The sequence below is a fragment of the Bos mutus genome, chromosome 8, assembly GCF_027580195.1.
Source record: "Bos mutus isolate GX-2022 chromosome 8, NWIPB_WYAK_1.1, whole genome shotgun sequence".
Classification (NCBI taxonomy): Eukaryota; Metazoa; Chordata; class Mammalia; order Artiodactyla; family Bovidae; genus Bos; species Bos mutus.
Genome location: NC_091624.1, coordinates 13,218,361 through 13,230,256, shown reverse-complemented (window position 1 = coordinate 13,230,256; position 11,896 = coordinate 13,218,361). Strand labels below are relative to the sequence as shown.

General features: G+C 50.5%; 1 protein-coding gene across 1 annotated transcript; it reads right to left on the bottom strand.

Annotated features, from left to right (window-relative positions):
- Window positions 1-3,040: 3,040 nt before the first annotated feature.
- C8H9orf152 (chromosome 8 C9orf152 homolog) lies at window positions 3,041-11,537 on the bottom strand. The gene is made up of 2 exons (XM_005893316.2): window positions 10,887-11,537; window positions 3,041-6,589 (listed from the first exon to the last, which is right to left on the bottom strand). The coding sequence occupies exons 1-2, from the start codon at window positions 11,077-11,079 to the stop codon at window positions 6,078-6,080; spliced, it is 705 nt and encodes a 234-aa protein (XP_005893378.1). The 5' UTR covers window positions 11,080-11,537; the 3' UTR covers window positions 3,041-6,077.
- Window positions 11,538-11,896: the final 359 nt, after the last annotated feature.

Below are 11,896 nucleotides of genomic sequence, written 5' to 3'. Positions count from 1 at the left end.
CATGGCAGCAACAGTGCTGGAGGCACCTCCCTGGGGAGCCTGAGTGCATAGGGAGGAGGCCAGACGGGCCGTGGACAGGATGCTGTATTTCCTGTGAGTTTGCCTGGAATCCAGATGCCTGGGAAGTTCTTGACTTAGAACATGGCTGGGGATTTTGGTACTTTTTTTGTGTGTGCCCGATCAACAGCTCAGCTTCTGGAGGTGAATTCTCCCTTCCACCTAGGGTTCTGTGTGTGTGCGCACGCGCGTAGCCACCTAGGGGTCTACTGCAGGATTAATTTCCTACTAAGAAGAAACAGTCATCTCAGTCCAGACACAGTCAGGGTGGTGACAGTGTCTTATCTCTGCTCACAGCCCCTACTCAGTCTGATAGATCCAGGAGGTGGGGTGGGGACAGGGGCTCCCCTATTGAAGCTGCTAAAATAGGAGAGTCGTGCCCATGGAATCGTCGTTTTCCCCCAATGGTGTCTGTGATCCACAGCTGAAAACAAAAGGCACAAAGAACCCTCACATGTTAAGAATTGCCAGGTCTGTAGCTCAGCCATAGTCTGCGAAGCGGTGGTTTTCAAAATGTGTTTCCCAGGATGAGCACCACCAGGGACCTTGTTAGACACGCAGATTCTTGCCCCGCCCATTCACAGCTGCTGCTTGAGGGAGTGATGGGGTGGGGATCAGCCAGCAGTGGTTGAACAAGCTGTCCAGGTGATTCTGATGCCTGCCCATATTTGAGAAGCCCAGCTATGGGCGACAGATGCTCTTAATATTTTGATGGACTGGGCATGACTCTTTTTCTTCAGACCCTTATCTGAGACTGGCAGGAAGCTGCCCTTGAGGACTGACAAAGATTCTTTCCTTGACCAAACCCTAGCTAGGCTCCTGTGGGTCCTTTCTCTCTGACTAGCCCTCAGCTTTGGCCTTTGAAGACTTGAGCCCATGTGAACATGGTTCCTAAGGCAGCATCCTCAGGGACCCAAGCCCCCCTTAAAATGCCTGTCTGAGAAATTACAATGATGCCAAAAGAATGTATTTTACTATTTTGTTACAGCCAACACCTGGAGGAAAACAGGGTCCTTGTCTCCTGATCTCTGTGGGAGGGTGGGTGCGTGCTAAGTCACCACAGTTGTGTCCAACTCTTTGCGACCCCATGGACCATAGCACGTCAGGCTCCTCTGTCCATGGGATTCTCCAGGCAAGAATACTGGAGTGGATTGCCGTGCCCTCCTCCAGGGGGATCTTCCCGATCCAGGGATTGAACCCAAGTCTCTTATGTCTCACTGCATTGGCAAGTGGGTTCTTTACTACTGCGCCACCTGGGAAGCCCATAGGAACCTGATTTTGGTAGGTGCCAGTTAGCAAACCCAGATGGGTTTTCCATGGACCGATCCCACACTTCTGCTTTCTATAATTTTTCATTTTCCTGACCACTGGATCCCTACTTCCCCACCTCCCTACTTCCTCATTCTCCCCCTTAAAACACTCAGTCTTCGCTGTACAAATGGAGGCTTTCAGTGCCCTATTGCAGTAGCCTACTAGTGATGGAAATCTGTGCTTAGCACTTTAACTAGCGTCCAGCTTTGTTGACCTTTGCAGGACACTCAGTATTTGTATAAAGGCCATTCCCTCTTCCCTGTCCCTGGAAGTGAGTACAAGAGAGAGGGAGGCTGGAAGTTCAAAGAGGTTTTTTTTTTTTAGGTTGTTCGTATTGCAAGAAAGGGGGTGGAGTGACACGTTATTCCCCAATTGGATGATTGCTCAGCAAGTAGGCTTGCCCCAAGAGAAGGGGAGAGACCTCAGAGGGGAAAAAGTCAATATGGAATCCCTAAGGGGATAAGGTGTAAGGATGGTTACAGCATCTAGGTGCAGAAAATACCTCGTCTGTGTCTACGAGCCTAAGTGGGCCAGCAGAGGGTAGATGAGACCTTGGCCATGGAGGGACAAAGAGATGTGGACCTCTGATGCAAGTATAGGGGTGGGTGGCTGGCTGCACCACCAAGCATAACCATTCTCAGGAGGGACCCTCCCCGCCGCCCCCCCCTTCCCCCCCGCCGTTCCCCCCTACCCCCCACCCCCCACCCCGCTCCCCTCCAAGGCAAAGGGAGCTGTTGCAGTGGAGTTTCTCATCTGCAGGAGCCTGTGACGGCCACCGCCTTTCCACACCAACCTGCAGACCTCGAGCTAGGTTAGTGTAAAGGTCAAGGCAAAAGAGACCCAAACTACACCACAGCCAGTCACACAAAGGGCCCTCCCTCTGTGGCCTTCTACCCTAAAACCAAAAAGTTGTGCACACGGAGGAGGGGAGGGGTGTGTGAGCAAGATGACCACGCCTCTCCCTCTCATCTTAAAGGTGTAAATCAGGGCTGTGCTTGGGGGTGGGGAGTTTGGTGGGATCTGACTTGTATGGCGGTAGACTTTTACATTCGAATCATTTCAAGTCTTAAGAACTGGGATGAAAGGGCTTTAAGGACAGGGAGTAACCTGGCGTGCTGCAGTCTATGGGGTCGCAAAGGGTCAGACAGGACTGAGCGACTGAACAACCACGGGATAAGTTAAGGAATCAGGCTGAGCGGGCTTGAGGGGAGCCTGCCCCCTAGCGGGCATAGATTAGAATTGACTGCTAATGTGACAGATACTTCCTTCCCCACCTCCCACACTCCAGGGCCTTTTATCACCTTATTTTACAACTGGGCAATTTGCGGCTCTGAGCGTAACTGAGGTCAGGTCTACCAATGGTAAGTGCTGAGACGAGCCCAGATGCACCTGCCTCCAAGCCCCTGAAGATGGCACGGGGGCTGGAAGACTCAGTGACCCTAAGGTAAGCGACTGGAGGCAGGATTTATTCTCTCGTTTTGGAAAAAGCTTCTGCCAATCTTGGGGAGAATATAGAAAAAGAAGGTTAGCTCCAGCCCTGACTGTCAAGGGAGACAAAATCAGAGTGGGTGGCCACAGCCCACAGGTCATTTGAGCCCTTTGCCACACAGGTTTGACCGCCTGTGGGTTAGGAGAAGTGGTGTGCCTATAATTGAGCAATAAAGATTGTTCTGGTCTAATGCTCCTGGCAGAAGCAGCCTTGTGGGAAAGAGTGGAAGGATTCAAAGCAAACCTTCCCCTTGCCCCTCTCCCTTCAAGCTCTACCACAGAGAACACTTAATCCTCAGCTCCTCCCCAGGCACAAGGATGACCCATCCCAGGAGAAGGCCATGCCTCTGGGGCAAACACCCTGTCAGCCTTGGTGGACATCAGCTGGCTCTGACTTGAACTTGCTAACATCTGGCGTTGCTTCTTGGACTCTGGCCTCTTAAACCAGACAGAGGAAGAGCGTGGACTCTAGAAAATGGGCATTTGGAGGTTTGCAGTTAGGGGAGTGACCCGTGCAAAATCTTGTTCTATCTCTTGCCTCTGAGGTCTGAGACTCGACATCCAGGAGCCCCCTTCTCTCCTGGTCACTTCTCTTCAGTTCCCTCACTGTCTCCTCCTCCCTCTACCCCACTTCTGAGTAAGGATTGGAAAAATCCTTAGAGATTTTTCAACTAAGTGCATTGGGAGTTTTCATTCTGGCCCTCATTCTGGACTCTGTCTTCTCTGTACAGTCCGCATAGGTGTGCCTTTCTCATTCTAAGCACCTCTACATACTCAGGACACGTCAGTTCTTATGTCTAGCCCAGAACTCTAGCCTTATTTATATACTTGCCTATTTGATATTTTCATCTGTGTGTCTCTAAGCATCTCTAACTCAGTATCCTTCAAATTTAGCTGGTAATTCTTCAGTAAGTCCTACTGATTCTATCTCCAAAATATATTTATGTCAAATGTGTCTACTTTCATTTGCTTTCTCTGCTCCCACTCATGCTTTACCTAACAGTGTCTTTCACTGAACTTGCCCTGGTCATTCTTTTCCCTGACATTGCTCTTTAGCATGACCATCAACTCATTCTCCACGAACAACCAGAGTCATCTGGTTAAACTGCAGGTCAAATCATTTTAGTCTTATTTGTAAATCTCTTAATAGCTACTTACTATATTAAAAATAATTGATTGTATCTAATATTGTGACCTAGCCACTCTCTCGGAGAAGGCAATGGCACCCCACTCCAGTACTCTTGCCTGGAAAATCTCATGGACAGAGGAGCCTGGAAGGCTTCAGTCCATGGGGTCGCTAAGGGTCGGACACGACTGAGCGACTTCACTTTTACTTTTCACTTTCATGCTTTGGAGCAGGAAATGGCAGCCCACTCCAGTGTTCTTGCCTGGAGAATCCCAGGGACGGGGGAGCCTGGTGGGCTGCCATCTATGGGGTCGCACAGAGTCGGACACGACTGAAGTGACTTAGCAGCAGCAGCCCCTCTCTACCAGTATTAGTCATTACTTTTGTTCATCCATATTTCTATTCTTTCTCTCCTTGCAGGCACATGGAATGATTGCATTTCCTTTATACCCATGAAGTGGAAATATGTCTGTGTTACTTGTTTTGGACAATGAAACATAAGCAGAGTGGTTTGAGAGCTGGTTCTGACTCTTTAATACACTTTCTTCTTCTGCTACAGTAATTAGGGAAACCAGTGTTGATAAGGTGGTGCCACAAGATTGAAGAAGCTTGAATTAGTAGTAGTAGTTGTAGGAGAGCTGGGCTGGAAGTTTGCCCATATCCACAGTGAGATGTCTATGAGTGAACAAAAAGTAAGCTTGTATGGTGAGATTTGGAGCTTGTTTGTTACTCAGCAAAATATATCCTATCCTGATTACCATGGTAGAAAGAGGACTGACTTGTGGGAAGCCTCTGTAAAATAAAAGCAAAGGATAAAGTTGTTTTGTTTTCAGCAAAATGTCTTGTTTTTTATTAGACTGTAAAAAACTAACAACTGATGCATTAATTATTCACAAAAGGAATCAAAAGGAATCCCCAGGTTGGAGGGAGTTTCAGGGTGGCTCAAGGAGAAGGCACATACGTGTTTTTGAGAGAAAATGACACTCCTAGCTAACAACTCTCCATGTGGGTGGGCAAGACTGAAGCACCACGGGGAAAAAGGAAGATGTGCGTGAAACTTTACAGAGAGAGAAGCTAGCATGAGGAAAAGTCACCTTAGGTGTGTTTAAGTGTGTTGATTAAAGTTAACCAGGTAAGATGCTTTCTTCCCCACTAACCAAGTAATAGTTGCTTCACTTTGGTTTAAAATATACCAGGAAGGATCTGAATGATTCAAATGTGGCTGAAAAGGGAGCAGTTTTTGAGGAACATATACTTTTCCAAGCAGGAACATTGCTTTGTTTTCTTCTCCGAGGCTTCTGCTACTATATATCTTCAGTGATGGGCAATGTTTAATTTGGAGAGAGAGAGATTGAGGGAGGGAAGGAGAGAGACGACAAATAGGAAAGAAGAAAGGATGGAGGGAGAAGGGGAAAGGAAATAAATCTATAATGAGGCTGGAATGTGCAGTCTCAATGAGGGGGGAGAGAAGACCAACTCTTCCTAAAGACCCTTAAACACACAGAACAGCAGGTAGCGTTGTCTTGACGCTTTTTACCCAGGGTGACTATATTCTGGGAGGCTGGGGCTGAAATGCTGTGGTCACTATGAATGAAGGGAGTGACTTCTAAGTGTGCTGGCCTCCAGGCATAGCAACCAGAAGGAGACAGTTCTCAGAGCTCCTCTTCTCCAGGACATGTGAGGAATCCTCAGAAAGTACTGAAAACATGGTTGCCCACGCCTGTTGACTCCAGGGCACTGCTGAGGTTTCCATTGATTAGGGTCTCTGTTTTATGTTTCAGAATTCTCTAGATCCAGGGACCGAGCCGATGTCCACAGCACTGTCTTCTTATATGAGCAGAATGGGGCTGTGTTGATGGGTCAGCACCCTTTCATCCTGAGCTGTGAGCAGTCTGGTCTGGGCAGTCTCTTTTTCTTTTTTTTTTTGAGGCACAAGACCCTGTGCCCACTGTGAAGTTCATTTCCCACAGTCTGACCCACAACTGACGTCGTTCGGCTCTGCTCACAGCTCCAGGCCTCATTTGTGCCTCTGCCTCCCAGGTTCCTTGATGAGGCCATACGTGGCCTCAAAGTGGAGGCCTCTGAGTAGAGAGCTTCAGGCTGGACCATATAAGCCCAGGTTCCGGGCGGCCTGGGAGATCCTGGGAGTTTTCCTCTGGGGAAATGGATAGTGAGCTGGTTTTCCAGCCCGGTGTGGCCTGTTTATGGCAGGAGGGCCCTGAGTGCCCACGTGGAAGCCAGATCCCACTGTCTTTGTCTGTGACTCGTCTGCTTGGCACTCAGGCTGGGCTGTTTCTGGGATGGTGGTTTCTTGCTGAGTCATCTGAGTGTCTTCAAACAAGCCTGGGAGCCTTGGCTCAGACCCCGTGAACTTGTCCTTGTGTCTTATGTGGAGACTGGTTCCCTGGTGGAAGGTTTGGACCAGGCGGTGCATCTCTAGGTGTGTGTGCCACGGAGACTCGGGGGTCTGGAGACAGCCCCTGTCATCCTCCTCCAGCGTCTCCTCTGCCTCAGGAGCCACCTCTTCCGGGGTCAGGGAATGCCTTCTCTCCTTGTTAATCCAAACAGCACTGACCATGGACTCGGCTGGGGCGGGCAGGTTCCCCCCTGAGAAAGCAAGGCGCCAACAGGTCACCGCTGGAAGGTACACGGGCAGCCCTCGGTTGGGGGGTTCTCAGAGCTTTCAAGCTGAGAAGGTCCATGCCCAGGACATCAAGGAGGCCAGATCCCCAGTGCACGCGCTATCTCTAACACACACCCATTCACACACGATTATTCATTCAGTCCATTATTAAGTATTTATAATGTGCCAGGCTGAGACAAAATCTACCCCTTCATGATATGGCCTAGTGAAGTAGAAAGTGAAAGTGTTAGTCGCAGAGTCGTGTCCGACTCTTTGTGACCCCATGGACCGTAGCCCACCAGGCTCCTCTGTGCGTGGGATTTCCCAGGCAAAAATACTGGAGTGGGTTGCCATTCCCTTCTCCAGGGGATCTTCCCAACCCAGGGACCCAACCCTTTCACTTTCTACCCCACTAGACCACGTCATAAAGGGGTCGTTTTTGTCTCAGTGTTCATTACTGTGTTCCCAAGTCCTGGAATAAACAATGGAGTAGAAAAGGAATAAGCAAACATATGGTAATAAAAGTCCCCGTGGTAAGCAGTGCTGTGGAAGAAAATTCAAGAATGAGAGAGTTTAATAATAGACTTCAGTCTTGGCGGTGAGGGAGTGAACCCTAGGGAGAGCTGGAAAAGTCACAGTTGAGGCTGAAAGAACAACCAGGAGCAAGGGCGTGCGCATGTCCACCCACGGGTGTGATTCATATACACTGGCCAGTGGAAAGGGGTTATTCTTTGGTGTTATGGGGTTCTGATGGTGGGTTTAGCATCCAAGGCAGAGGAGGAGGGGCTGTGCTTGAAGCAGCTCCTTTCGGAGGACTGGTCTTTATCTTTTATCTCATGGCCGCTGTCCTGGAAACATGTTTGCAGCCCCGTCTGCTCTCCTGCCCTGGCTTCAGGGATGAGCAGCTGGGCTGATGCCTCTGTTCCTTCTCAGGGGCATCTTTTTACCACCTTGTGGAACGTGGAGTTTCTTGTCAACGCTTGGTGGTGGCGAGGGTTGGAGGAATGACTGAATGTCATTTTCCTATAGAAAGGGGGCCTGTGACAAGCCTGGAATTGCCTCTGAAATGTCAACAAAGCACCCTTGAGCATTCTGATATTTGTCACTGCAGAAGGCCCTGCAGGTGACAGCGTCCACAGTGGGAATAGAGAGATGCTGCTAAAGGAGTAAAGCCAGGAGGAGCCTGGAACTCCAGCGCTCGGGATCCAAAACACCTGCCATTTCTAGAACCTGAATACATCCCATAATGTTAAGAGGAAAGCTCATTCCAGAGCCTTCCTGCCGTTAATCAGCTCCCAGAATACCTGCCCCTCCGGATACAACGCTGTGTCTTGAGATGCTGAAATCTAGTTTTGGTGGGAGCTGGTCTCGATAACCACTCTGTCTTCCTGGGTCTCAGGTGTGCTGGACACAGAGGACTCCTGTCTTCTAAATTCCCTCTACTTGCTTGGCTTCATGGCATTAATATTTCCTGGTTTTCTCCTCCATGTAATAAAAATAAATTGTGGCAAGACCCATACAACATAAAACTTACCACCTTTAGGCATTTTGAAGTGTATTGTTCAATAGTGTTAAGTCCAGTCACATGGTTGTACAACTGATCTCAAGGACTTTTTCGTCTTCCCAGACTGACACTATACCCATTAAACAATTCTTCATCTCCTCCACCCCCACTGTGGCAACTACCGTTTTACTTACTGTCTCTGGTTTGATAACTCCATGTACCTCATATGAGTAAATCACTACAGCGTTTGTCTTTTTGTGGCTTATTTCGCTTAGCATAATATCCTCAAGATTCATCTGGGTTCATCCAAGATTCAGCATGTATGAATTTCCTTTTTCAGGCTGGTATTCATCTGCTACTATTTCAACTGCTGTCCTCTCTGACTTTTCTTCCTCTGCTTGTGCCTTCAATAATTTAGCGTTCTGTACCTCTAATTGTCCTCCCAGCCTCCTATCAGTTTATGGATTGGTCCCCCACAATTTTATCCATGCCTGCGACTTCAATAATTTGTTGATGACCCCAAACCTATATCTCCAGCCCAAATTACTCTCCCGAGATCCAGGCTGGATGGAAGCTTTACAGATAATTCCCTCAAATGCAGCTTGTTTAAAAAATTTTTATTTGGACTGTGCAGGGTCCTAATTGTTGCACATGGAATCTTTAGTTGTGGCATGCGGGATTTTTAGTTATGGCGCGTGGGATGTATTTCCCTGATCAGGGATTGAACCCAGGCTTCTGGTGTTGGGAGTCATAGCCACTGGCCCATGAGGGAAGTCCTCGAATGTAGCATATTCACAAGTTCATCTCTCTCTATCAGAAATATTTTTCTCCTATATTCCCTATCTCACTGGGTGGTATCACCATGCCACTATGGCTAACATGCAGGCGGAATTGCTTTTTTGCCTCTACCACTTTTTCACTTCATTTTTATAATCTGAAAGTGAATGTCGCTCAGATTCTCTACTGTCTGAGCCACCAGGGAATCTGCCTGCGATGCAGGGGACTCAGTTTCAGTCCCTGGGTCAGAAGATCCCATGGAGAAGGAAATGGCAACCCAGTCCAGTATTGTTGACTGGAGAATTCCATGGGCAGAGGAGCCTGGCGGGCTACAGTCCATGGAATCGTAAAGTGCTGGACACGACTGAGCAGCTAACATTTTCACAGTTTGTAATCGGACTCTGATTTCTCCCTGGAGAACCACCTTAATCCTCACTCCCAGTCCAAGTGCTTCAAGTGTCCTTCCAACTCAGTCTCGTATGACCTAGTGACCTGGTCCTTAGCCGATCAACACAGAAAGTCTCAAGGAGCTTTGTCCATATTCATTTGTTTCGTTCCCACCACAATCTTATACTTTGGGGACTATAGTTATTCCCGATTGACAGATGAGGGAACTGAGTCACAGAGGAATTTATGGGATTTGTTCAAAGCCGCGCAGAGCCAGTCAGTGGCAAAGCTGGGGCTCAGGCTGTCCTTCAGTGACCAATACAGGGACATCCCGTCAGACAGCACGCCGTTTCTCACAGCTAGAGCAGGAATGTGAACTTGTAGACTGCTGTGAAAGAAGTACCCCGAAAGACCCTGACCGAGCCTGTGGGTCAGAAGCCTTTCCTGGGGAAGCAGTGACTGAGCACTCCCCCTTGCCTTAACCTGTCCTAATTCATGACATGGTAACTCATCACGTGGTGATGATGGAGGCAGGAGCTCTGAATTACAGGATGCAGGAGAAGGGGCCAGCAGGGAAGGTTGGGGCAGGGGTGGTAAATGCTATGCGGTGTGCTGAGTTTGTGATGTCTTTGGGACATGCACATCACATAGTTTTGTGAGTCGGAATCACAGGTGTGTTAAATCAGCTTTCACTTGATACAGGTTTAATGAATGTTTGTTGAGTGAGTGAGTGAATAAACACCCTTGAGGATGGGAAAGCTTTAGGAAACTGTCAGCTCTCCCTGCACAGATGGGGGTGCTATTTGGCTGTGCCAGGTCAGTGCAGACAGATCCCACTGGTTGGCCCAAGTCACACGAGAGGGGCGCTTTTAGCCCATGGCAGCACACTTCCTATCACTTCCCAGGCAGTGAAGTCCCTCTGGCCCCTGATTCCCTCCCAGCCCAGCCTAGAGCAGGGTGGGCTCCCAGGGACTGTGAATGATATAAACAACCACGGAAATTCCCCGGGGCAGACTACACCTCTCAGAGGGTCTTCCTACTTCTCTTAACTGGTTCCTCTGGGTTTAGAGGATGAGGGGCTGAGATTTGAGTCTTGTGCTCCTAACTTCCTCCTGGAATAAATTTGAGTTCCTAATGGAAGGGAGGCTTCTCCCCTGAAGGAGGGGCTTCTATATCTCAGTGCTTCTCCAGCTGGTGGGTGAGCCTGGGTGCCTCCTGGGTCCCTGGGCCCTGTGTTTCCTTTGGCTGATGCCCATGCTGTTGGAAATATCACGTGTTCTCTCTCCAGAGCCCATTTCCCTGGTTTGCAGGAGGTGCCTGAGTGAGACCCAGCCAGGAAGCACAGCTCCCATCTCCCCACGTGGCCTAGCGGGGGGGCCAAGCCCGGCTCACCAGGCAGACCAGTTCAGCAAGATTAGAATCTAAGAGCAGAGGCCAGGAATGGAGCCCCCTGCCTCAGCTGGCACCCAAACCAGCCCCTCTGTTCTGACCCTGTCTCCCTGCTTTTGTCCACCGGGAGGGCCTGCAGAGGCCTGGCCCTGCGCTGCCCACAGCTCTGCCACCCGTTCTGCCCACAGCCAGGTCCTCTACCCTCAGCACCTGCCCAGCCCTACCTTTCGGGAGCACCACGACGTGGGCCTGGGCCCTCTGCTTCCGTCTCAGGCCTTCATACTGGGCTCGCAGGAGCTGGATGTTAAGCAGGGGCCCTTTCCGGGGGGCCGGAGGCCCGGAGCCCTCGGCCATGTAGCAAGACCCCAGCTGCCAGAAGTGGGGCAGGGCGGGGCACGGGCAGGGCAACCCCTTCATCCGGATCCGGGAGGAAAGCAAACACGGGTGGGCGGGGCGAGGGGGTGGTGGGGCTCAGGGAAGTGAGGAGGAAGGTAGCCAGATCCCGTGGAGAGCAAGGTAGGGAGAGTGAGAAATGGAGGAGGGGAGGTGGGGTGGAAAGGGCCGGTCGGGGGGCGGGGGGCTGCAAGAGGGAAATTGATGGAGAGGGAAGGGAAGGAGGGGGTCCAAAGAGGGGATACAGAATGGAGGAAGAAGGTGACAGCAGAGATGGACGGCGGAGAAGCGTGAGGACTGGAGGGCAGCAGGAGGAGGAAGAGGGCAAGGAGCAAATAGAAGTGAGAAACTGAGGACCTGGGGGCAGGGCGAAAGGCAAGCCCAGCTGCTCAGATCCTTTTAGCGTCCAGGGGATGTCCTGCTCCAGGTCCTTCGCTGCTTGATCCTAAAGTGCAAAATCCAGGAGCTCCCATGACACCTCCTGTTTCCTGGCAGAGCTGGAGCTAGTGCTGAGGGGAGGCCAGGCGCCCAACTTGGCTCATGCCTCTCGGACTGGACTGCGGATGCTTGTCAGCAAACCTGCCCGTTTGGTTGGCAGTTGGCGAGGGAGCTGGTGCCCAGGGGATATGCACCAGCATTGGGCAGAGGGAGACCGACCCAGCAGCAAGGTACCCCTGAGACCTCCACTCACCCCCACGGTGTGCAACCCGGGAGAAAGCCCAGCCCCAGCGAGCCGTGGCCTCCAGCCAGCCCCACCCCCTTTGACATTCAGTGTAGCCTCTGTGGTCTCAGCATTTCCCAACCAGTCAGGTTGGTGTTTGTCTTACCCACAGCTGGGTGC

What these genes read in the sequence shown, in the direction of transcription:
- C8H9orf152 (XM_005893316.2), bottom strand. Translation starts at nt 11,079, where the DNA reads ATGAAGGGGTTGCCCTGCCCGTGCCCCGCCCTGCCCCACTTCTGGCAG. An exon ending in CGTCGTGGTGCTCCCGAAAG is followed by an intron (nt 6,590 to 10,886) that starts GTAGGGCTGGGC and finishes TTGCTTTCTCAG; the next exon opens with GGGGGAACCTGCCCGCCCCA.